This window comes from Saccostrea echinata, unplaced genomic scaffold (genome assembly GCF_033153115.1).
Source record: "Saccostrea echinata isolate AGI-Se365-2 ecotype Australia unplaced genomic scaffold, CSIRO_AGI_Sech_v1 ptg000015l, whole genome shotgun sequence".
In the NCBI taxonomy this organism is placed as follows: domain Eukaryota; kingdom Metazoa; phylum Mollusca; class Bivalvia; order Ostreida; family Ostreidae; genus Saccostrea; species Saccostrea echinata.
Window position 1 is genome coordinate 6,155,623 of NW_026889764.1, and position 27,004 is coordinate 6,182,626.

General features: G+C 34.2%; 2 protein-coding genes across 7 annotated transcripts; both read right to left on the reverse strand.

The window, feature by feature from the left end:
• Window positions 1-733: 733 nt before the first annotated feature.
• Window positions 734-4,613, reverse strand: LOC133187789 (complement C1q tumor necrosis factor-related protein 3-like). The gene is made up of 2 exons (XM_061323190.1): window positions 4,529-4,613; window positions 734-1,141 (listed from the first exon to the last, which is right to left on the reverse strand). Exons 1-2 carry the CDS (start codon window positions 4,599-4,601, stop codon window positions 747-749), a joined length of 468 nt encoding a protein of 155 aa, XP_061179174.1. The 5' UTR covers window positions 4,602-4,613; the 3' UTR covers window positions 734-746.
• A 2,219-nt stretch (window positions 4,614-6,832) lies between these two features.
• LOC133187450 (host cell factor 2-like) lies at window positions 6,833-26,746 on the reverse strand. Of its 6 annotated transcripts, none has more exons than XM_061322835.1 (23): window positions 26,575-26,746; window positions 24,008-24,229; window positions 23,827-23,914; window positions 23,417-23,625; window positions 22,912-23,103; window positions 22,489-22,634; window positions 22,104-22,137; window positions 21,586-21,819; window positions 21,080-21,151; window positions 16,226-16,341; window positions 15,874-16,045; window positions 15,270-15,478; window positions 14,815-14,964; window positions 14,002-14,260; window positions 13,596-13,703; window positions 12,905-13,288; window positions 11,774-12,412; window positions 11,405-11,514; window positions 10,786-10,938; window positions 9,287-9,487; window positions 8,492-8,792; window positions 8,184-8,247; window positions 6,833-7,954 (listed from the first exon to the last, which is right to left on the reverse strand). In XM_061322835.1, the coding sequence occupies exons 1-23, from the start codon at window positions 26,732-26,734 to the stop codon at window positions 7,885-7,887; spliced, it is 4,293 nt and encodes a 1,430-aa protein (XP_061178819.1). In that variant the 5' UTR covers window positions 26,735-26,746; the 3' UTR covers window positions 6,833-7,884. The 6 variants fall into 6 exon arrangements, with proteins under 6 accessions (XP_061178819.1, XP_061178818.1, XP_061178817.1 ...); XM_061322834.1 differs by having other exon boundaries at window positions 11,774-12,446; window positions 12,729-13,288; XM_061322833.1 differs by having other exon boundaries at window positions 11,774-12,310; window positions 12,413-13,288.
• Between the last annotated feature and the right edge of the window lie 258 nt (window positions 26,747-27,004).

The following is a 27,004-nucleotide window of genomic DNA, read 5'->3' on the forward strand; positions in this document are numbered from 1 at the left end:
CCATGCATTTGTGCAAGATACCAGAGGGTAGTTTTCTTATATAATCCTTTTGGAAAAAAATTAATTTACTAATATCAAACTCTTTGGTGTTTGGACTTTTTAAAGATGTTTAGAAACTGGTTTAGAAATCAGAAGGTAGTTAAAATTTTGAATATTTTTCATACATTACGAAGATCTACAAAACAGATATTTGAGGAACGTATCGTCTGACCTTAAATGTTTTCCTTGGTTTCACGTTCTTTTCTCGAAAGTCTTTTTGTAGACTTGTATATTGGAAATACAATGCAATGTGAAGCTAGGAAGTATGATTTTTGCACATGTTCAAATATATCCGTTTACGGCCGTTCATTTCATTTCAAATAAAGTCTTTCAATTTGTGAAAAAGGCAATTTTCACAAAAATGTAACGTTTTTAAGCCATGAAAAATGTATACCGTTTACCATGGTAGCCACTCACCATGGTAACAATCGTCTTATTTTGAATTTTAGATTCGCACATCATTATAAAAATATGTGCCAAGTTTCATTAAATTCCAAGTCCTAGCATGCTACTGCTACACTCCCTATAAAAGAGTTTAAATGTTATTTACCAAGTATTATGCGTTAAGTTGTATTGTGTATTATTTGTTATCTATTGGTGACTTAGAAAAAGAATAAGCTTTACACTCATATCCTTAAACCGTATTTTATTTGAATTTTCCTGATTTCGTTTACAAACAGGAATTTAATCTCCAATCAATAAAACCATTAGACATTTTCTGATATCAGAACTCCGGTAAACATATTGTACCCCACATGGTCATGCAGATGCCTCCCGGTCCAGGCTTGTCTTGTCCAAACAGTGTCTCCCTCACGTAAAACTAGGACAATGGTCTGCGAACTTTGGTCAGTCGTGCTGGAATATAAGGTGGAGATTTTCGATCCATTTTTCATTATTTCAATGTGTGCGTGGTACCGATGCTGAGCCAGTATGGTACAGGAGAACAGATAGAGTCCTTTAAGGGGCGCTGTAAAATGTCCTGACCATCTGTTATAAGCATTACCCTTATTGGTGATCACGGTGTCGTACTTAACCGCTTCTCCCTTTCCTAACTGGATATTACGGGAAAGCTTGGCACTGAATCCAATAGCTGGAAGGTCGGCTGAAAAATAAGAAACAATTCTGTTTCAGAAATATGTTGGCTGTCAGTCTATATATTCATATTGTTAATATAAGTACAGAACATGATCACAAATCTACAAGTACATATAGCAGTTTGCCAGGAATGAAACTATTTAATCATAAGAGCTCACCACTATAGAGTTAGAGTGTGAGCAAACTTTAGCAAAATAGGAGCTTTTCACAATGTCTTGCCTGGGCTTCAGTGTAATAAACTCTTATTATAATCTTTTATATATATATATATATATATATATATATATATATATATATATATATATATATATATATATATATATATATATATATATATATATATATATTAGGGATGTCAAATCGGTCAATTTTTTTAATAATCGGTTACTCGGACGTTTTTCCGATCGAGTACCCGGGTACTCGGTAAAAATGAAAATACAAGACAGTGTGATAATTTTCTTGAGCCCGGTAAAGCTCTGTTAAATCCCAAAGCTGTTTTATCACGTTTATAAATGTATATAAACAACTGAGTCAAAGGGAAATGATTTTTGTACCAAATTTATTTATCAAATAAACTCAAAAGACACAATTAATGCATAAAAAAAAAATAAAAATGGTTTACAGTTCTTGTTTAGGACCTATTTCATCAACGCAAAAGGACAATCTGTTAGGCAGTTTTGTGATGTTAGACAAACGAAAGAGAAGGAAAAGACGTTCTTGGGATTGCTAATCTAATCATTTCATAATTTGGTTGTTTCCCATTTAACCTACTATGCAAACTGACTTTCAATTTTTTTTAAAATCTTTAGTTATTTCTAAATATTTCTTCACTTTTGAAGTGGGTAGCTGTATTTCTATGCATGTCCGATTTCGCTACCGTATATTAATTAAATAATTTAAAAACGATTTGACTATAATAGACCATACTTAAACGATGTTTTCAATTTAATGTGTAAAATTTACACACTTTAATCTGTAAAATTAACACTTTAATCTGTAAATTTTACACTTTAATCTGTAAAATTTACAGATTAAAGTGTAAAATTTACACTTGAATCTGTAAAATTTTCACTTGAATCTGTAAATTTTACACTTTAATGTGTAAAATTTACATTTTAATCTGTAAATTTTACATTTTAATCTGTAAAATTTACACTCTATTCTGTAAATTTTACACTTTAATCTGTAAATTTAACACATTAAAGTGTAAAGAACTAAAGCCAAAATCTACATAATTCAGCCCTGTCAATTCCTGAAAATCAAACTTTAATCTGAAAAACTTATACTGTAATATTTTAAATCGAACGGTTGTTTCAAGGTGTTATACCTATGACATTTGAAAAATTGTATAAATCTGAGATGTTCACAAGTGTTTGCATAAAAGTTTATACATGTATATAATTATTGTCTGACGTCATGGCGTCAGACAGTATTAGATTTAGCCAAGGCTTGTTGGTCAAGTCGTTCAATAGAATTCTTGTGATAACTTGATCTTGGAAACTTCATACTATCTAAACTATTAATTGGCGAGCATGTGGAGTATAGGAAACATGCTAAACACCCAAACAAGCCAGAGTATTGGAGCCAATGCCATTATTATCACATTATACATTACAGGTTACATAACATTTGGCCATTCTCGAAAATTGCATCATTCATGTACAGCAAAAACAGAAGGAATGAAGCTGGTCAGGTCAACACTATCAGATAAATTACTGATTGGATGTTTATTTTCAATGCATGCACTATGTCCCTCTACCTTTAGAATTTTTATAAATCTACACATATTCATAACTAGCAGACGTTTGATTTATTCATAGTTTAAAAAAAATATCAAAGTGAAGGATGAATGTTGAATATTCTTTTGCTTTAAATTAATTGCAAAGATATTAAGTCATTTGAAACACGTTTATTATTTTTAATAAGACATTTCTTAATTATCAAAATTGTTCACCAATTGATATTTAGATTTTTATGTGTTGTAACTTTTTCTTTCAAAAGCACTGGTTATATCTTTCTATTCATTAACAGGCCCGTTGGAATAAATTTCAGAAAATTTCAGTTTCGGGTGGACATAATCAAGGAAAAATTCCTTATCGGGCATAAAAAAAATATCCAAAGTTAATATTTACATAATTCAGGGGACACAAGCATAAAGTACCTATGTATAAATCCTCGAAATTATTGAGCTCACGGTTCCCGAACATAGAATAAACTGATGTCCAAGTTTCTGAATTGAACTTTTCTTGTTTCTTAGTGCTAATTCATTTCATGACTCAGAGTCATGTTGGTTACACTGGATTTAACTTTTCTTGATTCTTCGGGTAAAAATAAATTTGCTCAAGTCAGACAAGCTTTTTAGGAAAGCTAATACTTGTGATAAGTAAGGTTGGGCGATTTTCTCATTGGCCTCGTAATTTTCCCCAGCAAAATATCGGAAATCTGCTTTCAATCCAGTATATTTCTTTAGTACTATAGTAAAGAGCGTCGAACAGTAAAAAATATCTATCTCAAATATGTTTGTCTTCTCACTTGCAGTTCAGATTGCTGTACATGTTTATGGGTCTATGATCATGATGTAAAATAGAACAGTTAAAATTACGGTAATTTTAGAACGTAACAATAATAAAACCTCATTGAATCAAAGGATATTAATTTCTATGCTATTCCAAAATTAATATAAAATCATATACTTTAATTATTTACATGTATATACTTTAATAATTAATATATTAATTGGTAATTTAAAAATTTTCCATTCAGTATGTAATTCAATTGGTGCCAGTAATAAATATTGAATGTAATTCAATTAATGCTATCAATAATTGAACTGCCTAGCGCATCAAATGAATTTGATATAATGATGTCAGTATCATATTCATTGAGATATGTGTGTTTGCTTTGCTCTTCACTTCCACTGAATTCATAATTCTTTCAAATATTCTACGAAAGTCTCACTTATATCAGTGATACCAGATTGCTTATTATTTGTATTATATCAATACATATAATATCTGATAAGTAATTATTTTCCACGTTTATTGTAAAATAAGAAATCAAAATTAGATTTTATCACGTAGGATTCATGCTCTGTTGGCTTTAAGGCGCGTTACTTTAAAAGATGTATGAAGCTGCCAAATTGATTGTGTGAATTATGCAGATTAAAGTGTAGATTATACAGATTAAAGTGTAAATTTTACAGATTAATATGTAAAATTTACAGATTAATGTGTAAAATTTACAGATTAAAGTGTAAAATATACAGATTAAAGTCATGTGTAAAATTTACAGATTACAGTGTGGAAAATGAAAAATAAAAAAGTGTCCAAGTGGCACTAATACGCTTCAGTAGATATATTATTTCTGTATTGTATGTCATTATATTTTTACTCACCATACGAGAATGCAACCAACTGCAAAACACAGAATGTAATACCAGTTAAAACGCCGAAAACAGGTTTTGTCATTTTCGTAAATCTTCTGCCTATACGGATAAATAAACAATTATACATGTATCATCGCACATTTTTGGTCTCCGTTTAATTACATGTATATAGAATATATTTTACTATAAGGTTGAGGAGAAACCATATGAAACACGTGTACTTCTTTTCTGTAAATGCAGAGAACAGTTTTCTTAAAATTTGCATCATTCTGTTTTTCGGCTTTTCGAGATCGATCTAGATTTAGCTAAATTATTCGGCTATAACTATATATATATATATATATATATATATATATATACATATATATATATATATTATCACAGTACATTTCGTACATAATTAATAAAAATTTCTTAAAACTTACCAGAGTATAGGTGAACCTTTGTATAAGATACCAGCTTTCAGTACTGTATATACATATACTAAATCTAGGCGTGCATGTTCTATATATATCAATATATAGTTACAGTTTCATTGGACTTTTGCGTGCTGTCAAAACATTATTTCGTGTTCAACTCATTTTCTTTTTTATTTGGGGGGGGGGGGGGGGGTTCAAAAACATTCAATGGTGAGAAAAACCAGGATAATTAGTTCAGAATATAACTTCACTGCGTATCAATATTCATGTATTTAAATGTCATTCTACACCCATTCTCATACAAATCTTGTACTTTTTTATCTTCTATAATTATTTGACAACCTTTGGTCCTTATATACATGTATACACAACACTTTCTAAGTCAGGTTTCTGTTTGTTTTGATATTTGACGGGCAGGGTTTTCTATGAATTTTAAAAAAAAACACTAATCTTTAAAAACTAAAAAGATTTCAATGAGGATATCTCGTAGGAATTACAATAACGTTTCGACGCTTCAGAGTAACTTGAAGTTCTTCCTTTCTCAGGGTATCATATTGTGGACATGTATGTAGATAGACTGAAGTACTGTTTAAGAAGTAAATCAATAATTATTACACTTTGACTCTTGCCTCAGATTTTTTTGCTTGAAAGCAAGTGGAACGAGTTAATGAATTTCTTCTGTAATTAGTTCCACCTACATTGTACTTATGGAAAGCAGGCTCCTGGGAACCGGGGGCACAAGGGGGAGGGGGTGTGCCCCCTCCCCATGCAACAATACAATAATTTTCCCATTGTATACTAAACATTAGAAAACAAACTTGATTTGTTAAAGCCATAGAATTTAACTTTGTGGGTTATACAAAACCAATCTGATATCTAACTTCTGATCTTTAACATTTTGTTAGGATCACTTAAAATTTCGTAAAGGAAGATGGGCGCATTTGAAGTGTGACCTACAGGAATCTTGTGCGAATCATAGTTTTAATGTCCAGTCAAACAAACGATTTGGTCTGCTAACCACAGCTGGACAGACTTTACAAAGTTGTGCACAGAATTTACATAAATTAATACATTGAAAAACCTTGTCAACTTGTAATATGTAAGTATGCTCATCTTAACAGTTACTATAACATAGTAACACTTCTTATAAATAAATGGAAATGTACGAGTTTTAAGATTTCAGTAGATGGGAAAATTTGCTTTTGCTCTCTGTGCAACAGAACCAAAATTGAACTATTTTGAAATTCTAATAAATCAGTATATGAAATTACACTAACAATTACCTTGATTGTTTGTTTAAAAAGAAAATATTTTTTTCCCAATTTTGCTGCAATGGACAGGTCCCATTTTCCACTGACCTATCCTCGCTACAAGTAAGTATGGATTTTAAAACGACAATAAAGCTGCGCATGTACAGATTGGAAAATTCTTTTGGAAAAAGTTTTTTTTTATGGTCTCTGGGTTTTTTCTCCATTTTTTTTTAATACAAATGTTTGCCCATTTCTTTGAATTAACTTCACACAATGACATTTCAAAATTGTAGAGAGATGACCTTGAGATAGCAATTTACAGTAGAAAAACCTTCAAAAACGTAACATTTTGGGACGTAATACCATCAAAGCTTCAGACAATGGCCAGACCAAACACTGCACTCACTGCTGAATCTATAGCAGAAACCACACAGGAACTCATAGACATTTCATATCAGACCCACAAGTTACTCAATTTATATATTCTCCACTAAATCTATTCTCCTGTCCCTAATCACTTTAAGCTGAGACAGGTTTAAGATTTACATTATTTGCATGAATGTAGACTTTAAGTAGAAACATTTTGCATACAAAGGGAAAACTATATCTATACATGTAAAATGTCAGATATAAAACACAAAATAATGATTTTTAATTATTTTAATTAATTGTAAAATATACAGTTTATTTACAAAATATTGACAGATCTATGACATTGTGTAGCACATTGACTGCACTGGGAGAATAGCTTCCACAGAAAATTTTATCAGGGATGGTCGAGTATTTTACAGATTTAATTGCTTTTACTTTAACATTTATTACAATAACTTATGGGGGGAAAATATAAAAAAAAATATTTGAAATGAATAAACCAACTCTGGCAAAGCAAAAATACACTGCATTCAATTTTAATATTGTCTGTATGATAATTTGTAAAAATAATATTCCTTATACATGTGTATGCACAGATCTTCTTTAATTCCTAAACCACTAAAACTCTAAATTGAATCACTACTTTAAAAAGTCATTAACATTTATACATAAAAAAAAATAACAAAGAATTGCACTTCTTCAAACAAATGAAGCATTCAGTATGCAGACCTCCAATACATATGAAACACTGCACATCAGCAATTTTAATGAATGATAAAAATATCAATATTTCTAATATTTGATTCTCCCAAAGTAATGGTAAAAATAACCTACATTTAATTCTCATGTAATTTCTTAAATATATGTACTTTAAATTGAAGTTACATGTTGACGAGAGAAACCGTATGAATCTACTTTGACATGATTGTATACAAGGGACCTACACAATTGCTGTAAACAAAGTCGATGTACACGATAAAAATATTTCAACAGGAAGGGAATAGCAGTCACAACAGGAATGATAAACAGCAATGCTGAGAGCGAGTCCACTGGTCTAACAATCTAACAATGAAGACGATGATAAAAATAATGATAGATGCCCTATGAATAATACAAAGATTTAGCTGCTAATTATGAGTGACAACAGAAATAAAATTTCGTTCAAGAACTTCAACATCAAGATAACATTGCAGTAAAAGTGTATATAAATATTTTTATATACTTTTAAATAAGCACACAAATTGTCCCATCTTCTGACAATCGGGATAGGTCACTTTGGATAGCCAATCACGAGTTGCTTCCCTTTGGCCTTTTATTTTTCTCTTTACATTGATTTCTCATTTTCCTCGTCAGTCTTCAGCTTCTTCACTTGACCACCTCCAACCACCTGGGGTCTAATGGGGAAAGAAGTTATGCTTATTTTTTACATATACCTTGTTTTGGAAAGTACAACATAAAATCTTAGTTGTTGACATTTTTACTGAATTGTAGATATGATTTTAAAATGACGTGTTCAAGTCTATATTCAAAGCATTACATCTACATTCATGTCAATATGTGCAGCATAATATTACGAAAGATTATCAATTTTAATGAATCCTGAAGAACGACGGTATTACTCACCCATCCCCTTGAGCTGGGATGGCTCTTTTGATGGCAACTTTTTGAGCAGCAGGACTCTGGGCATCTACAAGACGTTCATTAAAAATCAATATTCACAGATAATTTCTTCTTTAAGTTACACAATTGTTAACATAATTTTATGAAGTGTAACACTGTAAACCACAGCACTTCATTCAACAAAAAACAGTTTTTGACTGAAAATCTGAAAGTTTTTAAATTTTTTTTGACAAAAAAGAACAGTACTATAATTTCCATGATTTTGGGACTGATGACCTAGGAATGAAACGGAAGCAGAATTCCAGACATACCTTGAAGCCACCTGACTTGCGTAGCTGGACCATAACCCTTCTCATTACGAGCAGCGATTCTGAAGATAATGGCTGGCTTTGTTGTGTAGTCAATGTGCGCTGATGCAAGGCTAGCTGCAGTCACTGTACAGGTGGGGGCAGGGCCGCAGTAAACTCGGACAAAAGCCAGCTGGGCGGGAGCTCCAGGTTTCTGATCTACATGGGCAGCAGCATTACGTACAGCCAGATATACAGAGTATTCTGTGATCTTGCCAGCTGTATTCTGTGGAGGTTCCCAGGATAGGTGGGCACCTTCTGTACTCTACAATACATATAGAAAACTCTTTTTTCGTGACTTTACATATCTTGAAGATGGTGCAGCTAAGAAACTTCTTAAATACTGAATATGAGGTGAAAATCTCATTCATATCACCATGTTTAGAAAAATGATTTTAGAATTCAAGTTTATTTTTATAACATGCTTTTGCAATGCTTTTAATAGATGTAATAAATTCCTTGTATTGTTTACAGATAAATCAAAAGCCATGATTTTTTACTACTGTTGATTTAATTACACAGTTGAAGTTTTTATAGTTAAATCAGGATACACATATTTTCAAAGATTTTGCTCTTATGAAATGTCTTTTATAAAGCAGATATAATGTTCCTTCCCCCATTTTTTTTTTCAAAAGCAATGACATTTACAAAGCAATGATACAGCACAATTCACACATGAAGTAAGCAAAGATGATAGAAAGATGGAAGAAGCAAATAAAGATGATAGAAAGATTGAACAAGCCTGTGGATGATGCTGACCTTGCCTCCTACCTTGCTGATCTTGATGGCGGAGGGGGCACCAGGGTAGCCGGGTAGACAGGTCTTGAAGGCCGATATCTCGCTGAATGCACCTCGCCCACATGCATTGATCCCAGCCACGCGGAACTTGTAGGCTGTTCCTGGAAGGAGTTCTTGTTTCTTCAAGACATTCACATCACCAACATTCACAACATCTATGTCCTATTTAAAAAGAGGAAAATTAAAAAATAATCACACTTCTGGATTTAATTCACAAGCACTCTCAAAATATCAATTGAATTTTTTTCAGATAGAATTGTAAAGTACAACGTAGCATTCTAATATTTAAATCAAAAAATCCTGTGGTATATAATAATAAAAAAAAAATATCTTTTTTTTTTCCAAATCCTAATAGGATGCAAAATTAGCCTTTTCTCAGAAAGTTAAAATTTTCTAAGGCTAAAATAATAAAGTGGAATTTAATTTGTAAATACATTAGGATAACATATTTGATTCCTAAGTCACATCTGCTTTTGTTGCACGAGTACAAAGATCAAAGGTCAAAATAACACCCTCAATGATGTATCACATTCAGGGCACTGATAGTGCTTTACATGTGCTTTCTATTATTTTCAAAAAAATTAGCACACCTAGATTTTTCCATGTTTTAACCTTCTCTGTATGTACCGAAATGTTCTTTGATCACCATGAGTTAAATACATGTAAATTGCAAAATGTTTTTTTGTACTACAGTTAATTTTTTCAGGTATTCATTTAATAGCTAAATAAGTTCCATTCACACAAGCATAAAAAATTTTGCTTTTTACACAATGACAATGAGCACAAGAGGCTACATTTCTGTTAGCAATGTGCCTTAAACATGAAAACTCCACTCAATGACAATATTTCTGGACAGTGGGAATAAGATACATGCATCTCTAAAACCCCAGTCACATTTCTAAAACCGACCAACGGCCGACGGTTTCTGAGGCAAAAATGGGTTTCTTCAGGCAACTATCGGCAGTTCATAGGTCGTTGTCTTGCCCATTTTTGACCTCTTTTTTTGTCGGCCGACCAATTTTTTGTCCGTCGGGCCTAATTATTATTTTTTTCCGCATCAGTGACAGATTCCTTCAATTGAGACAGTCTTTGATAAGTCCATCGACCAACCTTTAATCATCATCCGCTCATCAGCAGACAGTTTGTTTAATCGGTCGTTGGTAGGTCGACATTTAGGTATTGGGTTTTCGTAAATGTCGACCGACGGTGAAAATCAAACTGTAGCTCAGCGAACAATGATCGGGCAACGGTTGGCCGACTTAAAAATATTTGAACTTTTAAAGGCATCGGTGTACCAAGAAATCAATGCGACAACTCTGCGTCACCCAATACTACTCTAGGCCATCCATGTTTTTTCAGCTGACGATACGAGAAAAAATTGGTCTCCAGACCATCAGCTTAAATGTGACCTACATGCAGGTGTTAGACACATAAAAATTTCATTTGTATACAGTACTTACATTTCCATTACCGCTAGCTTGCAAGGCATCAGCAGAGAGATAAAAGTGAGACACAACACATGAAGTGCCTTTAATGATCCCCACATCATACCACTGGTTACCCTCCTTCTTCACTGGTGTTGTCGGTGTCCTGGGGATGGCCTCAGGCTTGTCCTGAAAAACAAGTCAATTTTTACAATTAATCAATACATTTCAATTTATGATGGTCACTCCTTGGTGTGATTTTATCTTAATTTCTATTGCAAAGTACATGTAAGTTTTAATACATGCTATCTTCATTTATGACATTCATGTCCACCTGTACATGTAACACAGTTATAAATACAATTCTAGGCCAATGTTCTTGCTTTTTTTTTTTTTTTGATACAGTATTCAGTTTGACCCTTTTTCAGCAGATAAATGACCGTAGCTTTTTTCCATGGCTATTTTTTTTTTTTTTTCAAAAAGTCTGCATTTTTTTTTTCTATAAAAATGTTTTAGTGGTTAATTAAGGATGCAAGCTAAAGGAATTTTCGTAACATAGATGTGTAATTTTTTTAACATTATCTACATTTCTGACTACTATACTCAATTTCAAATTTTTGAGAGACGATTTTTCTGCAGAGGTAGAGCCTATTACCTGCACTTCCTGTTTAATTCCATTGGCTGCTAGAACGCCTGGCTCCTGTTTAATTGTGGTCTGAGCTGTGCCAGATGATATTGCTGCTGAAGCCAGAGTTGCCAAAGGATCTAACAGTAAAACATAAAATTCAAATCAGTCATACTAATTAACACATATTTATCTTTTTACTGTGGTCATGGCTATCAAACAAGGGATACTTTTATCAAAGTAAGGCTGCTATGTGCTAAATAAAATCATTACATATTACAAACTACTGCTTCATGAAACTGTGGAGAAATGTGATTCATATCCCTATCAAATGATGATAAAAGTGGTTCTTAACAAAAGATACATGTATATAGACAAAGACTTATCAATCAATCTTACCAGAGTCTGCTGCTGAAGTATCTACTGGCTGAGGAGGTGTTGCCCCAACAGGAGGTCCAACACTCAATATTGCCCCCTGGAGGGTTGCTACAGGGGCTGGCCCAATATCCATAGGCTCTTCCTGCTTTGGAACAATAGAAGTTATCTCTCCTTGTGATGCAGTTACTGCTGTTGTGGAGTCTGGAGCAGGTGCTTCCTGTGGAGGCGCCACCTCTGGTGCCGGTGCCACCTCTGGTGCTGGCGCTACCTCCTGTGGTTGTGTTACTGGTAACTCTGGTTGAGCAGCGTCCACTGATGCCACTGTGTCCATGGCTTCTGGTTCCATTTTAGGTTCAGTATCCTGCATCAGGATTGCAGGAACTTGCTCCGACACAGACACTGCAGCATTCGTGTCCAGTGGGACAGAGGGAGCCACCACAGCAGCACTATCTGAGAGGTCAGAGGTCGCCTGCTGCCCTGCAGTTTGGTCTGGGTTCTCATCACCAGGACAGTTGTGGCCATCTGTGCATACATTTGATGGCTGGGGGTTTTCATCACCTGGGCAGTTGTGGCCATCTGTACACACTCCAGGCTGAGGGTTTTCATCCCCTGGGCAATTGTGCCCATCTGTACACACTCCAGGCTGAGGGTTTTCATCACCTGGGCAATTGTGCCCATCTGTACACACTCCAGGCTGAGGGTTTTCATCCCCAGGACAATTATGGCCATCTGTACAAACATTCGGTTGCTGCTGGTTCTCATCTCCTGGGCAATTATGTCCATCAGTGCAGACTCCAGACTGGGGGTTTTCATCCCCAGGACAGTTGTGTCCATCTGTGCAGGCATTAGAAGACTGTGACTGATTCTCATCACCAGGACAATTATGCCCATCAGCACAAACATTTTGGGACTGTGCATTCTCATCACCTGGACAATTATGTCCATCTGTACATTGTCCTTTAGCAGCAGGGGGAACTCCATCAACTTCATCACCAGGGCAATTGTGTCCATCTGTGCATACATTAGATGGTTGTGGATTTTCATCTCCTGGGCAGTTATGACCATCGGTGCATACAGCAGGCTTTGGGTTTTCATCACCTGGACAATTGTGCCCATCTGTACAAACAGCACTGGGCTGAGCTGTCTCATCACCTGGACAATTGTGGCCATCCGTACATACAGCAGGTTGAGGAGTTTCATCGCCTGGACAATTATGACCATCAGTGCAGGGTTGTGTAACTGTAGGTGTGACCTGTACTGTGGGCTGGGCCTGGACAGTCGCTGAAGCTGCTGCTGGAGTAATAGTTATCTGGACTGGTTTTCCACTGCCCGTGGCTTGGATGGGTGTGGCTGAGATTGTCTGAGTGGTCAAGGTGACCGGTGTCTGGGAGACTGAAGGCTGTGTGATGAGCGAGATTGTGGGCGTTGACTGTGTAGGGGCGGATCCTGCTGTGGTGTTAATAAGGAGAGAGGTGGCAGATCCAGCCAGAGTTGTGGGTGTGGCCTGAATAGTCTTCACTATTGTTCCTCCTGTTCCTATAGTAACAGTGAAACATTTACACAAAATCTTGAACTTAACAGTTTTATGTAATTTTTCAAATATTATTATTATGACATTTTCTTTTAATTTTTTTGTTATAGCCATTTCTATTTAATATACATGTACATGTACCTATTCATAAATTAATGACAGGAGCTGAAGGGAAAAAGGACATTGTGATCATATCTTCTGTTATTTGTCTAAGTATTTATTGTACAACATGGAACTTTGAATTAATGTGTGTCTATCAAGGAAAGGAACTCAGAGATTAAACAGATTTTTTAAGGACTTCTCCTTGTTTACCTTGCTGAATGACTGGCTTGGCGACTTGTGAGGCTGTGACAATCTGATGACCTGCTAATGTAACGCCTGACGTAGTCTGTAGAGTTGTCACCTGTATGGGCTTACCACCTATAAAGATTACATGCTGGTATTTATAATTAAGAGTTTAACATAAAAAAGCAGCTACATGTAAATTTAGTTATCAGCATTATGGAGTGTTTCACTTTAATTTTCTGTAATAACTATTCTAAATTGCTTAAAGAGAAATGTTTTTCCCCCAATCATTTAAGTCATCACTTTACACAGAAAAACAAGAACTTCCCCGTGTGTAAAATACAGATACAACTTCATGTACATAAAAATGACAGAAGCTCACCATGACATTGATAAATCTATGAATAGCTAGCTCTTCAAACATCTGACCCACCTGATGTGATGGTATGAGCCCCACCAACACTGCTCTGTGGACTGACCACTATGAACTGGGTGTTTCCCTGACCAGCTATTTTCGGGACTGAGCTGATGATTTTGTGTGGAGTCCCTGTCAGCCCCCCAGTGCTGCCTTTGGGTGCTGCTATGACGATGGTTTTAGCACCACCTGGTGTCGTTGCAGTGCTGGTTCCTGCCTTAGCCATTGACAACATGGAAGATGGGATAGTTTTGATGATGGTTTTTGTTGTGGATGACTGAAAAGTTAAATTATACAAGCTACAAGCTTCCTTAAATTAAGTTAATATTTTGTTAATCACTCCTTCTACATGTATATATAACTTAAAAAAAGACTTATTAAGTCAAGAATAAAATAAAAGTTTTGTGGTTTAGGTTGTTTGGTAAGGGGGAAGGGGGGAGGCAAAAAAAAATTTATTTCTGGAATAATAGAAAACTTTTGGTGTACATATCAAAGAAACATGTCTTTAAAGTTTTATTAACTAATGTTGAGATTTAGGACTACTCTGAATCTGTACAATATTTTCATTCTTCAGAGGATGTTAACTATAAATACATGTACAATATGCTCTAAATAGCCTGTAAAAACACTGTAAAACTCGTTTAGTGCGAACATGGATATTGCGAATTCACGGGTATAGCAAAGTTTTCTTGGATCCCCAGCAATATAAATTTAACAAATTCCTTATACAGATATAACAAATTACGGATATAGCGAAGTAATTTCACAGGTCCCAGTGACTTCACTATAACCGAGTTTTACTGTAAATGTACTTCTCCTGTTGTACTGTACCTGCGGTTGTACGCTGCTGATTCCAAGAATTGTTGATGGTGTCTGGCCTGGCTGACTTGTGGTGATGATGGCTGTGGGTTTACCAGTTCCACCGGCCTGTGTGGTGACAAGCTTAACAATGGTGGCTCCCTGTGGCAGAGGCCCCTTTGTCTATAAGCGAAACGAATCACTTTAATCCTACTGATCTTGGGCATATTTTTTATATGTGTATCACCGAAAAAATTACAAACTTAAGAAAACAATTTCATTGATGTTCAATTTATAAAATCTACAGTATATCTTTTATTTTTACATGCCCTTTCCTTTCCAAAAATAAAGAAATATTATTGGTATTCTTTAATATGTGCTTCTTGAATACTTAACCAAGAAAAACATTTTTTTTTCCTTGGAGTCAAAAATTATACACTACTAATGACTCAAGGACAATAAGGACAATGATAAAACTTGATACTTACTGTGGCCACCTGCATGCCTTGGTTTGTCTTGACCAGTGTAACAATCTGTGGCTGACCAGTGGTTGATGTGCCACCAGTACTGGCCTTATGGACTGTGATGATCTGTTTCCCACCAATCGTTTGTTGAATGGCTCCAGGTGTGGACTTAAGGATGGTGGCTCCAGGTGTTGCCACTCTCACTGTGGGGGTGGTTGGGTTGGCGGTAGTAGCTAAAATGTCAGAGACCATACATATGAACTTAGGTTTTTACTGAACACCACCAATGATTTACATTTTTATAACAGATATACAAGTATGCAGTCATGGTCATCAAAATCTGTTTGCAATATCATTGCTACGTGAACATGGTGAATGGGTAATAAACTGAATTAACAGTCAGACTTGTATGCTACCAGTTTTTAACCATATGACAGCAATTTTGAATAAGAAATATTCTAGACACAATAATTACAATCACTGAAATGTGTCAAAATGATTTTCCCTGCATGGAATATTATTTATGCTTAAAGCTTTTCAAATTATATAGATCTTTCAAATTCTTTAGAAAATGTGCTAATACTAAAAATGCATGTACATGTAAATGATGCAATATGAGAAGGCTTACTTTTCAGTGCTTGGTTACCAATAGGTGTGACCTTGACCCCTGTTGGAGTTACAATAGTCGGGGTCACCACCTTGATGCCTGGAGTGGATGGAGTGGTGGTGGTGCCCGGTATTTTCTGAGTGGCTGCCGCGGCAGCTGCCAAAGCCTGAATACCAGACATCTGATTACCAGTCTACAACATACACATAAAAAAATTGCGATCTTTCAATAACAGTAAAGTCGCCAGGAAAAAAACGTCAGATTTGACTATGTTACAGAACTTGTTGTATGTGGGATATTCTTAGGACATTTGAAAAAGAAATTGTAACACAGTTTTTAGGATCATATTAAAGCCTGTAATTAATCTGATTACCGTGTTAGATACTACAGCTCTCTGCTGTGGCAGGGTCACGACCTGAGGGGAGGCTACTCTGATTGTTCCAGGGTTGACTGTGATTGGTGTTTTTTGTCTGGCAGTTACTGCTGTTACTATAAGTAAAAATAAAAAAAAATCACTTTCTCTCCCTTCACTTTAATAAAATTTTCACACTGTCAGTGATATTTAAGTCAAACATAAGTAACATACCACCTACAGGAAAAAGCTTATCTAGTCATGTTCAATGCACATAGAATCAACACTGAATTTTTCCAAAAGATGTCTTTATATTTGAAATATGTAACTGATGCAATCAGTGACTGTGATAGTTAAACATGTCCAAAAAAATGAATAATTTCTGTTAACTTCAATTTACTTTGAACCTAAATAAAAGAAAACTTTCAATTTCATAAAAATCTTTGGGCAAACAAAACATAAAACATCAGGCACACATAAAAAGCATGGAGTTAGTTTTCTACATCAAGTTAAAATACCTGAATAATAAAATCCAGCACCAATGCATACAGATAAAGAAATCTACTGGAATTTCATACACTTTCAAAATCCTCATATCATTAACTTAATATATCCAGCACTTTATTTTTTATTTCTAAACTATAAAGCACTGCAATAAAAACTCTAAACCTTTTGAAAATAAAAATAAAAAATTAAGTTATGGACATAAAGCAGTGCACAACATGTGAAAAACAACACAGTACTCCTCCTCAGAGAAAATCCATGCAACAATACAGTATTCCTCCTTATACTAAGGCCATACTGCTATTTAATCAGTCTTTACCAAAACTTTTGCCAGTAGAACCAGCTAGGTACAGTTGAAGTCAGTGTTCGAAATTAGCGTCCACTCGTCGGTCCTTCGCTGATATATAAATGGAAGGACTCACGAATAGTATGACTAAATGGGTCCTTGAAATAATTTTGGGCCGACAATGATTTGCCGGGAAACAAGTTAACGTCAATCACACCTTCTCAGACCTTTCCGAGGAGCTTGGAAAAATACACCGTTGTTTTTCTTTACCGCTTGTTGGAAAGGCTTAAGAAGTTGCAATTGAAGTTAAAGTATATTGGTTTATGCATTTACATTAAGGTAGAACCTATGTCAGAAAAGTCTTTGTCACAGGATTTTCAAACTTTTCAAAATGAGTAATTAGCACTTGCAAATTAATCAGTTAAAAATACATGGCATATTTCCATGTTATTGAATGTAGTGCAGCCGGTGCAATTTAAAATGATTATTATACACGGCAACTATAATTTTCAGCCATTTTAGGGGTACATGGTCATAAGGAGAATACAGAAAATCACAAAAATACTTCTTCAAACACCTTTGTTTATAGACTTTAACTAAGAATGGTTAGAACTATTACTAAAAATTAAAATGGTTATTCTTAAATTGACATAAAAGATTAAATCCACATTTCAATAAATATACGCAAATGTGCTCAATATTTTTTAAAGGATTTTTTAGTCCATCTACAACCCTAAATTTGTAAATATTTACCAAAAGTCTTGTGACAGTGTTTTCAATCCTTAATATGACGAAGAACATACCCAAATGATTACGAAAAATTATTAAAATATATACCATACCCCGCAAACTAATGAGAGAGGTGTTTTTTATCAATACTAGACATGTTGACCTTTTTGCACTTACACAGGATTTCATGATTAAATGAATGTTTTGGTGATACTTTCAGATTTACAATATGAATAGTTATCAAAAAATGAAAATCTCTCTTTAGAAATTAATATTTTAGCGAAATGTTATTATTATACATGAACCACTAAAAATCCAAGTAAATAATTAAGAAATAATTATAAAAATAAATACATTTCATTTCATAATAGACATTACAAACATTAAACACAACCTTTGATAAATTAAAGACTCAGAGGATATATATCATCAAGATATTGCACTATTTAATAGTTGACTGAAGATTTCTTTGCAACTTTGCATTCCTTCAAAATAGTTGCATGTCATTCACTTATCACAGTTGTGTATTTTCATTAGCTGAGACAGTCTTGCATTCGTTCACTTAACTATGACGTCATACGACGTAGGTTCTACGTTAACATGATATCTCTCCTGCATCTTAATTGGATATATTAATCATTTAATTTCTATAAAATAATTAATTCTGATTGGATAAAAAATTCTTTTGATAATTTCATCACTAGAATCTGCAGTTCACTTGCACTTAGCAGCCAGAACTACTTTGCCTGACTTTACATGTATACTTCTCGCTTCCAGATTACTTTGTGAAAGAAAAATGAAATACTTTTACTTTATTTTCTTGAATTTCAAAACTTGTCCGTTACTTTACTGAGTTATCTTCTACTTTCGTTTCTTTTCAAATTATTCCCCTTTGCTAAAGAAATAAGATCGTCTGCAATGTCAACAATGCAATTGCGTGAAAGAAGGAAAGAAAACATCATACTTATGTTATATGTTTGCCTTTGAGATAACTGGTACGAACAATAGAACTGTGAAGAAATGTTTTTATGCTACCAAAGCGGGGAAAGCCGTTAATCTGTTAATTTGTAGGAAACGAATGCATGTGAAAAACAACACTACGCGCATTGATGACGTATTCCGTCCCAATTTTTTCTTTGATACTTCGGTCAAAGAAAAAAATATTACATTCATTTCTTAAAACAAATTAACCAATGAGCATCTTTAAAAGAAATTGGACTTAAGATGGGTAAAACATGAAATTTTTATCAAGATCGTATCAATTCTTCTTTTCATATGCATTTTAAATAAATACTGAAGATTTTGATTTTTTTTCCTGCGTGAAATAAATTTACGCTTTTTTAAATATATGCGGTTACAAACTTTACACGGAAAATTGTCCAAAATACTTAAGTACATTTTATCAACATATTGTGGCAATCTAAGAAACCTGCGTAATTTTCTACCTTCAGATTTTAAAAACAGAAATTGTAATTCCAAGGAAAAGTATGTTTACATTAATATAAACACGTTAAATTTATTACGTATTATATATGACCAAGTAAGACTGTGTGACGATTAATGTTTTACCGTTTCATATTGTTAATACTTGCGAGTTGTAGATACCCCTTATTAAATTGACATATATTTCATATGAAGCAAAAAACTTACCGAGATCATCAATACGTTTAAGGAATCACTGTCTAGTTAGTGGAGTATGCCAGGACATCAACGATAGTTGGAAACGTGGGATAATTTGCATAACGGGCGAAGCCCGTTATGCATAAATTATCCCACGTTTCCAACTATCGTTGATGTTCCTGGCATACTCTACTAACTAGACAGTGATTCCTTATATTTCCATTTCATTGTGAAATAAAATTGTAAATTTAAATTTTAAAAATGTAGACTAATAGATTTAAATTACACGAGGCCTCACATGTCAATTTCAATAGTCCCCGCCCACTGACGTCAAACACAAAGACAGCTGCACGAGAATTACATGCATATTAGGCCTCCTTAGTGTCAGACACAAAGACAGCCGCACGATAATTACATGCATATAAGGCCTTCTTAGTTTCTGACCTTTCACTTGGCGAAATTTGCATTCCGGTAGAATGATCAAGAAATCAACTCTCCCAGCTTTCAAAGAGTTATCACAGAGAAAACAAATAGAAATGGAAATATAAATGTTTATTTTTCCCAAATATTTTGATGGTATTATTTTTGGGCCTACGCAGCCCTGGAAGGACTTGTGTAGTCCCTTTATCTGTGGGTCCTTTGGACCCATAGAAAATAATTCTGAATTTCGAACACTGGTTGAAGTCCAACAGGCTATTTGATTTCCCCGCTCAAAATAGCCATCCTACATAAAAACCTTATGTAGGATACACCATACTCACTTGTTTACATTCACAAAATAAAGGTACTCGTTTGCATTTATGAAAACAATTTAAAAAAAAAAACAAACTAATTATAATAGACATTTTCTATCAGCATGAAAACTCAATTACGGATAAATAACACAAACAAAATTTGATGCATGGATTGATATATATATATATATAATTTTTTACTGAATTTGAATAGAAATGACATAAATAATAAATCCCTTAAATTCAAAGAAATCCTATCTTTTCTTTGGTACTTAGATATTGTGTCATTTATCTATGTAACTCAATGGGAAATTTGTATGTATTTTTAACACTATGACAAAATCTTACTAAATTCTCCCACTTTTCATGGCAAACATTATTCAGGTTACCCATTTGAATATAAATCTATGAAAAATATTGCTGATTTCTGAAAAAAGTTGGTGTTATTTATCCTTATATGGTATTTAAAGTTTTTGTGTATAGGGGTGACACATTGCCTGGAAAGGCCCCCTAATCATTACTGATATGGAATCACTTTTTCTGGTGTACAAAAACGGAGGGGGGGGGGGGGGGGGGGGGGATGCTACTAATTTTTCTCTGTTTTCCTTGACTAGCTAGTCCTATGACCCAGTGAGGTGAAAGAAGTTTTGTAAAGACTGTTTAATGCACTAACTCCAGGAGGAATACTGTAGATGTTCTAATGAAGTGTTCTTGAAATCAGCCACATAAAAGAAAATGAAATAAACAAAACAAAACAAAAAAATAAATAAATATGCACTGCTAATTGAATCCAATATGCAAAAACATTTTAAAAAAAAAAAATAAAACAGATATTAAAGCGCACTGTCATGCTATGGTGATTCATATATATACATGTAATGCTGCATCGCTTACACCAGGTTTGCTTTTTTAAAAATGTAATTTCTACACCACAACTCACCCATTATTTTATGGGGCCAGCTAAGATAATATACAGACATGCAAAAAGTCATAGAGATCTACCTCTAATTGTTTGTGGCGATGCCATGGTAACGGAGCCTATTGCTCCAGAATTTGTTCGAATCTGTGCAATTCCTAAAAACAGGTATAAATAAAGTTTACTATTGATGGGAACATTGTACATATACTGGCAGTATCATCAAATAACTATTAAGTGCATCATTTTTAATGTCCGGGTAGTTCTACATTTTAGTCAAGTACACCTACCAAAATTTATTTATCTATCATTTAACATTTGTTTAATGTCATTTTCTTTTTCTTTCTTATTATCAGAGGTAGAAATTTTTGTCCTTTACACACCTTCTCCCGAGAGTGTTTTATTGTCTAAATCAAATGGACTAAGTGCTGGCAATTTGGGCTTATTATTATGAAAAAGCAGAGAAAAGAATTATAAAATCACTGATACACCAAAACCTCATCTAAAGAAAGATAGGTGTAGAAAACATTCAACATTAATGTTCAAATCTCCAGAATTCATATATTTGAATTCTAAATTTATTTCCCCTTACCTGGAGTAGGTGTTCTGACCACTGTGGGTTGTGGAGTGCTGGGGGTGGTGACTGCCTTCATCAAGGGGTTGGTCTGAGGGACCGCTGTGGGAGTAAGGGCCTGGGAAGGGGGTAGGTCATACTTCTGTAGTTGTAGAAGATAAGCATCTGCCGTGGGCACTGCTCCCCAGCACACCTCTAGCGTGTTTGTACTTGCTCTGACCAGCTGAACACGGGAAGGAGCAGGGGGCTTCTCTGTAAAAGCATCACAATCCTTTAATGTTTAACATAAAAAAAATGATGAGTTTAACCTTTTATATTACATATTTTGTAAAAGTGTTCCCCCCCCCCTCCCCCCACATACCATCCATGATTTTTCTGACAGTTAATCAATATTATGTAACTCAGAATCATTAAATTTTATCACATGATATCTGAACATAAACAAATGATACTTACTTTTGAACTTAAAAAGAATTTTTCAGATATTGTTGAAAAATTTTGCTCAATTCTACGTAACTTATTTTTAACAAACTTACCTGTTTCAAGAAACCACAAGTCTTTGAAGCAGACCTAGAAAGAAATCAAAGTAACATTCTGTACATTGAAATTCACATCTTAATTGTAAGAAGACTTCCAAAGACATGTATTTTTACAATATAGTATACATTGTACAAAATCAGAATTACCAATATTAGTGATTACTTTTCTTCACATCATCAGACTTTTTCATATTGCATAAATTTCTATGCAACTCCTTTCATAAAAAGGTGAAAAAAAACTTAAATGTACATCTGACTTGCTTCCCAATCCTTTCCTTTTCCTTTCTTGTGACCTCCAGATATAATGTACTCAAGCTTCAGTATCTTTTAAATTAATTAAAAACATCCTATCTATATATATGTATATAGAAATCCCACATACTTGGTTGTTCCATGCTTTCCTGTATCCATCACGCCCACTCCAGATGTACAGACGAGTGTGTATGGCGACACAGCAGTGCCCAGCCCGGGCTCGGGGAAGGGAATCCTCAAAAACCTCCATAGCTAAGGGCTCCCATGTCATTGTTTCTTTAAAAAGTATAATACAAAAGTCATAATAGGCCTTATAATAAAAAGCTGCTAAAAAGTGGTTACCATTATTGAGAACAATGGATTGTCTTGCTTTGAATGCTCGTCAATGTTATCAAAGAGACTGAAGATCACTGTCACTTAAACATTTGAACCCAAGCAGAATTGTTCAAATTCAACACATGGTAAACACGACAGATTCAGTTAAGTATGTTTAAATTTCATTTCCCTTTTGCAAGGTTAAAGTCAAAGAAAATATTTAATATGCCTAACTTACCAATATTAAGAGAGGCCAGGGAATTTGTACATTTCCATTCCTTTTCATGCGTTGCCACTTTGACGTCATCCATGACCAAGGGAACCCATCCTCCAAATACAAACATCCGATGACCAATTACATTTGCTGAGTGAAGACTTCTGGGTAGAGGTGGGATGCCCTGAACTACTGGTTTAATCCATGTATATGTATCTGCCACAAATAAATAAGCATATATGGGTAACTTAATGCAACTAACATATTGAATTTGTTAATCAAGAACCCATTAATCAACACTTGATTTCAAAATTCTTAACTTGTTGTACAAAGAAAGCTAAATTCTGTACCCCAAAGTTTTATAATTAAAACACCTTTTAAATCTTATACATGTGCATGTACATAAAATTGTATATGAATTACCATCTAAATTTAGACTAAGACGGTCTTATAATGTTCTCATGTTTGACTTTGTTTAAAACAAATAAACCCTGGCTCCTTGTTTCAAAAGAAAATTAAAGTACCACACCTATATCTAACTGCCACAGGTCTCCCAGACGACAACCACTCATTCCTCCGTATATGATTAGACGGGGCCTTCTGCCATCTTTTTCTGCGTACCCTACACATGTGTGGGATTCCCGAGGGGGAGGGGGCTGTCCGATTGTGGGAGGAAAATCCCAGGAGAGAGTGTTAGAATGTGGTTTAAGTTCCAGTACATAAAGATCGTTCAAATATCTACAACAAAAAAAAATGATAAAATTCAATGAAACGTGTATATTCACTGATCTTTATAAAAATCACAATGTCACATTTGTTTTAATTCTTATTTCTTTTAAACATGTAATTTTTTTCATATTTCCCTTGCCTTTTTTCTCTTAGGTGAATAATAAATTTAATAAAATCCAAGTTAAATTAATAGAACTGACCATAACTTACCTTGGTATGTTATTCTTGGGATCCTCACTGTCATTTGCAAGCCCTCCAAACAAATATGCCTTATTTCCAAGCAAGGTAAAACTGTGCCCTATATTCAGTGAATAAAACTTTAGTAAGTACTGCTAGAAAATACTTTCTTGGAGTTATGATAATCAATGGGAAATTTTGAAACAATTCCTACCCAATCTTGGGCATGGCGGTGGCCCATTTTTACAAGATTTGGGCTTCAACCTCTTCCACTCCCAGCGACTAGCTTGTAATTCATAAAGCTCATTAGAATATTTTCCATATTCCACCATGCCACCAAATACCAGAATGCGAGTTCCGTCGCAGATGAAACCATAGGCTGCACATCCTGGTGGAATATCTCCTCTCACTGCTGGGACAAACCACTGGTTTGTGGCTGAAAAATTATGATAATTTAAAAATGAGGCATGAATGTCAATATTATGATAATTTGAAGTATTATTATTGTTTATACTAAATAGTACTATATTGCATATCCATTGGAAACTATTCAATTTTCAAATAATACCATGTTTCTTTAACTCCCAAATAGACTTATTTTACTGTGTAAATGCAGGCTTTTCAAAAGTTGCTGGTACCTGGTATTTCTACCCACCTGAAATCATGATTGTACTGGCCAAAATACTGTTGGAGAAAAACTGATAAATATTTTATTGAAATTGCTTCCACAAGGTACCTCCAATTTTTGGTAAAGTAACATCTGTTTTCTAATCTTTTTGAAAGTCCTGGCAAATGTAATGCAAATAATTTGTTCTCATTTCAATAGACCGTTTCACAATAACTGCGGTACTGCTCATTTGAAGGGCAAAATGATATGCTTCGGTGAAATATGACGTATTATTATGCTTCCTGTCAGTTTGTCTCTATAAAATCAATACCCAACTATTTTCGCATAGTGTTCTAAGGATTTATATAGCGTAAGCATACTATGCCGAAATAGTGCACGACTTCTTTTTCTGAAGAAAATCCGACAGTGCCCACACCGAGGAGCGAACTCACAACCCCGAGATTGTCAGTCCGACGCGCTACCGATTTCGCCACAGACGCCGTTAAATAAAGCACTGCAGTATAATATATATAAACTTAGTTTCAAATATTTTACACTTAAGAGAAAAAAAATAAACAAAATAATTTTTCTAAAATAGTTTCTTGCAATTTTTTCCTCTTCACTCAACTAAAATTCTCTGAAACTATCTGTACATTATACCTAATGCATGAAACATTCAAAATTAAAGAAAAAAGATTATGACGTACATGTAGCACAACGTGACGTCATAATAGGGTTGTACTCACATGATTGTGAGAGGTGATGAAACATTGGAAATTGAGAAAATGTTGTTGTTTTTTTACAACAGTCAGCATTATAATAACAATAGTGTTGTGCTTTGCATGCACTATGTATAAATAGTAGTCAGGGTTTGACAGTACACTCGCCTCCGGCTCGTGCACCATGTGTCAAAACCTGACTACTATTTAGGCATAGTGCATGCAAAGTACAACACTATTATATAAATAGCAACTGTTTTGTATAGGTCATTTAATTGTCTGTCAACAAAAACTTCGCCAAACATTATTAATTTGCCCTGCAAAAGAGTAGTACCACAGTTATCGTGAAGGGGCTAATACTAACAGATAATTAACCTTTGAAGTATTTTGTAATTTTTGTTACTCTCATAATCTATTGACTATTCTCAATTTTCTAAAATAATTTATGATTTTTTTCAACAAGTAGAATCACCATGATCACTTTGAATGAAAATAATTACTTTATATTTCCAGCAATTACATGATTCACTTGCATAATTCTTTGGTAATTATTTAAGTATCAATTTTTATACAGACTGACAACTGATTATCAATAGAGATTTATTTAACATGCCTGATCGCCACCACTGTGATGTACTGATGTGAAAAATAATGTAGTCACAATCTATTCTGGATTAAGTAAAGCCCACAATGTGTTTCTCAATTAACATATCCTATACTGACATCAGTTTACCAATTTTAAAACTATTTTTAGTGTTTACAAGCCTTATAAATATTGAAAATTTAGTTATCTCTTAATTTTCAAGTCATTTCAGTTGTAATTTCTTTTTTGTCTCTATAATACTGTGAGGGCAAAGCCAAAAGGCATCTTTGGTCAAAATGTTGATTAGGCCCCTGAATTATACTAAATTTCAAAGTGTTAAAATTATCGAAGTGTCTCAGGCCGAACTGTCTGGTTACCTTGGGTTCAACATGAATATAACCCAGCCTCGTTTTCATTACGGCCGCCGCTTCAAAGAAGGCCGCCATTTTGTTTGTTTGTAGACAACTGCCAAAAACGCGAGCCATTAACTTTGTCAAGTAGCAACATATTCAAAAGTCTTGTATTACAATTAAATCCTTGGGTTAAAAAAACTCAGTTCCTTATGATCTATTAATAAATCAAAGGGGTATGGAACAATTATACACTGTCCATATCATCGTGGTTTAATATAGGGCGGCGCCATCTTGAATTTTCGGAACAAATACAAAATTTTCTGCCAAAGTCAATCACGTAGTAATAAAGCATAAACTAAATTCATTCTTTTTTAGCAAACATGTTTTTTCTTTCATATGCTTACATTGTTCAGTCAACAACCACTGCAACTTTTCATAGTCAAGATGACGCTGAAGTTTGACATTTAAACAAGATGGCGACACTCGTTGGCTTTTATCTTCCGACCCAAACAAACTTACCAGTGTTGTAAACATGCAGTTCATCAACGATTCCTTCATTACCACCACCAAAAACCACCATCAGATCTTTGATTGCAACTGCTCTATGACCATGTCTGGGTCGCGGACACGGTCCTGTAGTATTGGTAACCCGCTTCCACTTCAGAATGGGAGCCGCCATATTTCAATACTACCCAACATGCATCGGGAAAATGACAAGTGCCCGTACATACCAACATAATTTGCATAATCGACAAAACCTTATATTTATTTTTTTCATTTAAAAAAAATAAAACACACTTTATTTATTTGGAAAATGTGTTATTCATGTGAAAGATATGTATAAGAAATTTAAAATTAAAAATAGAAATATTCCTCAATTTCCTCTGAGATTTTTTGCGGGAAATTTAAACACCAAGTTGAAAAACTTCATTTTTAGATACTCATAAGA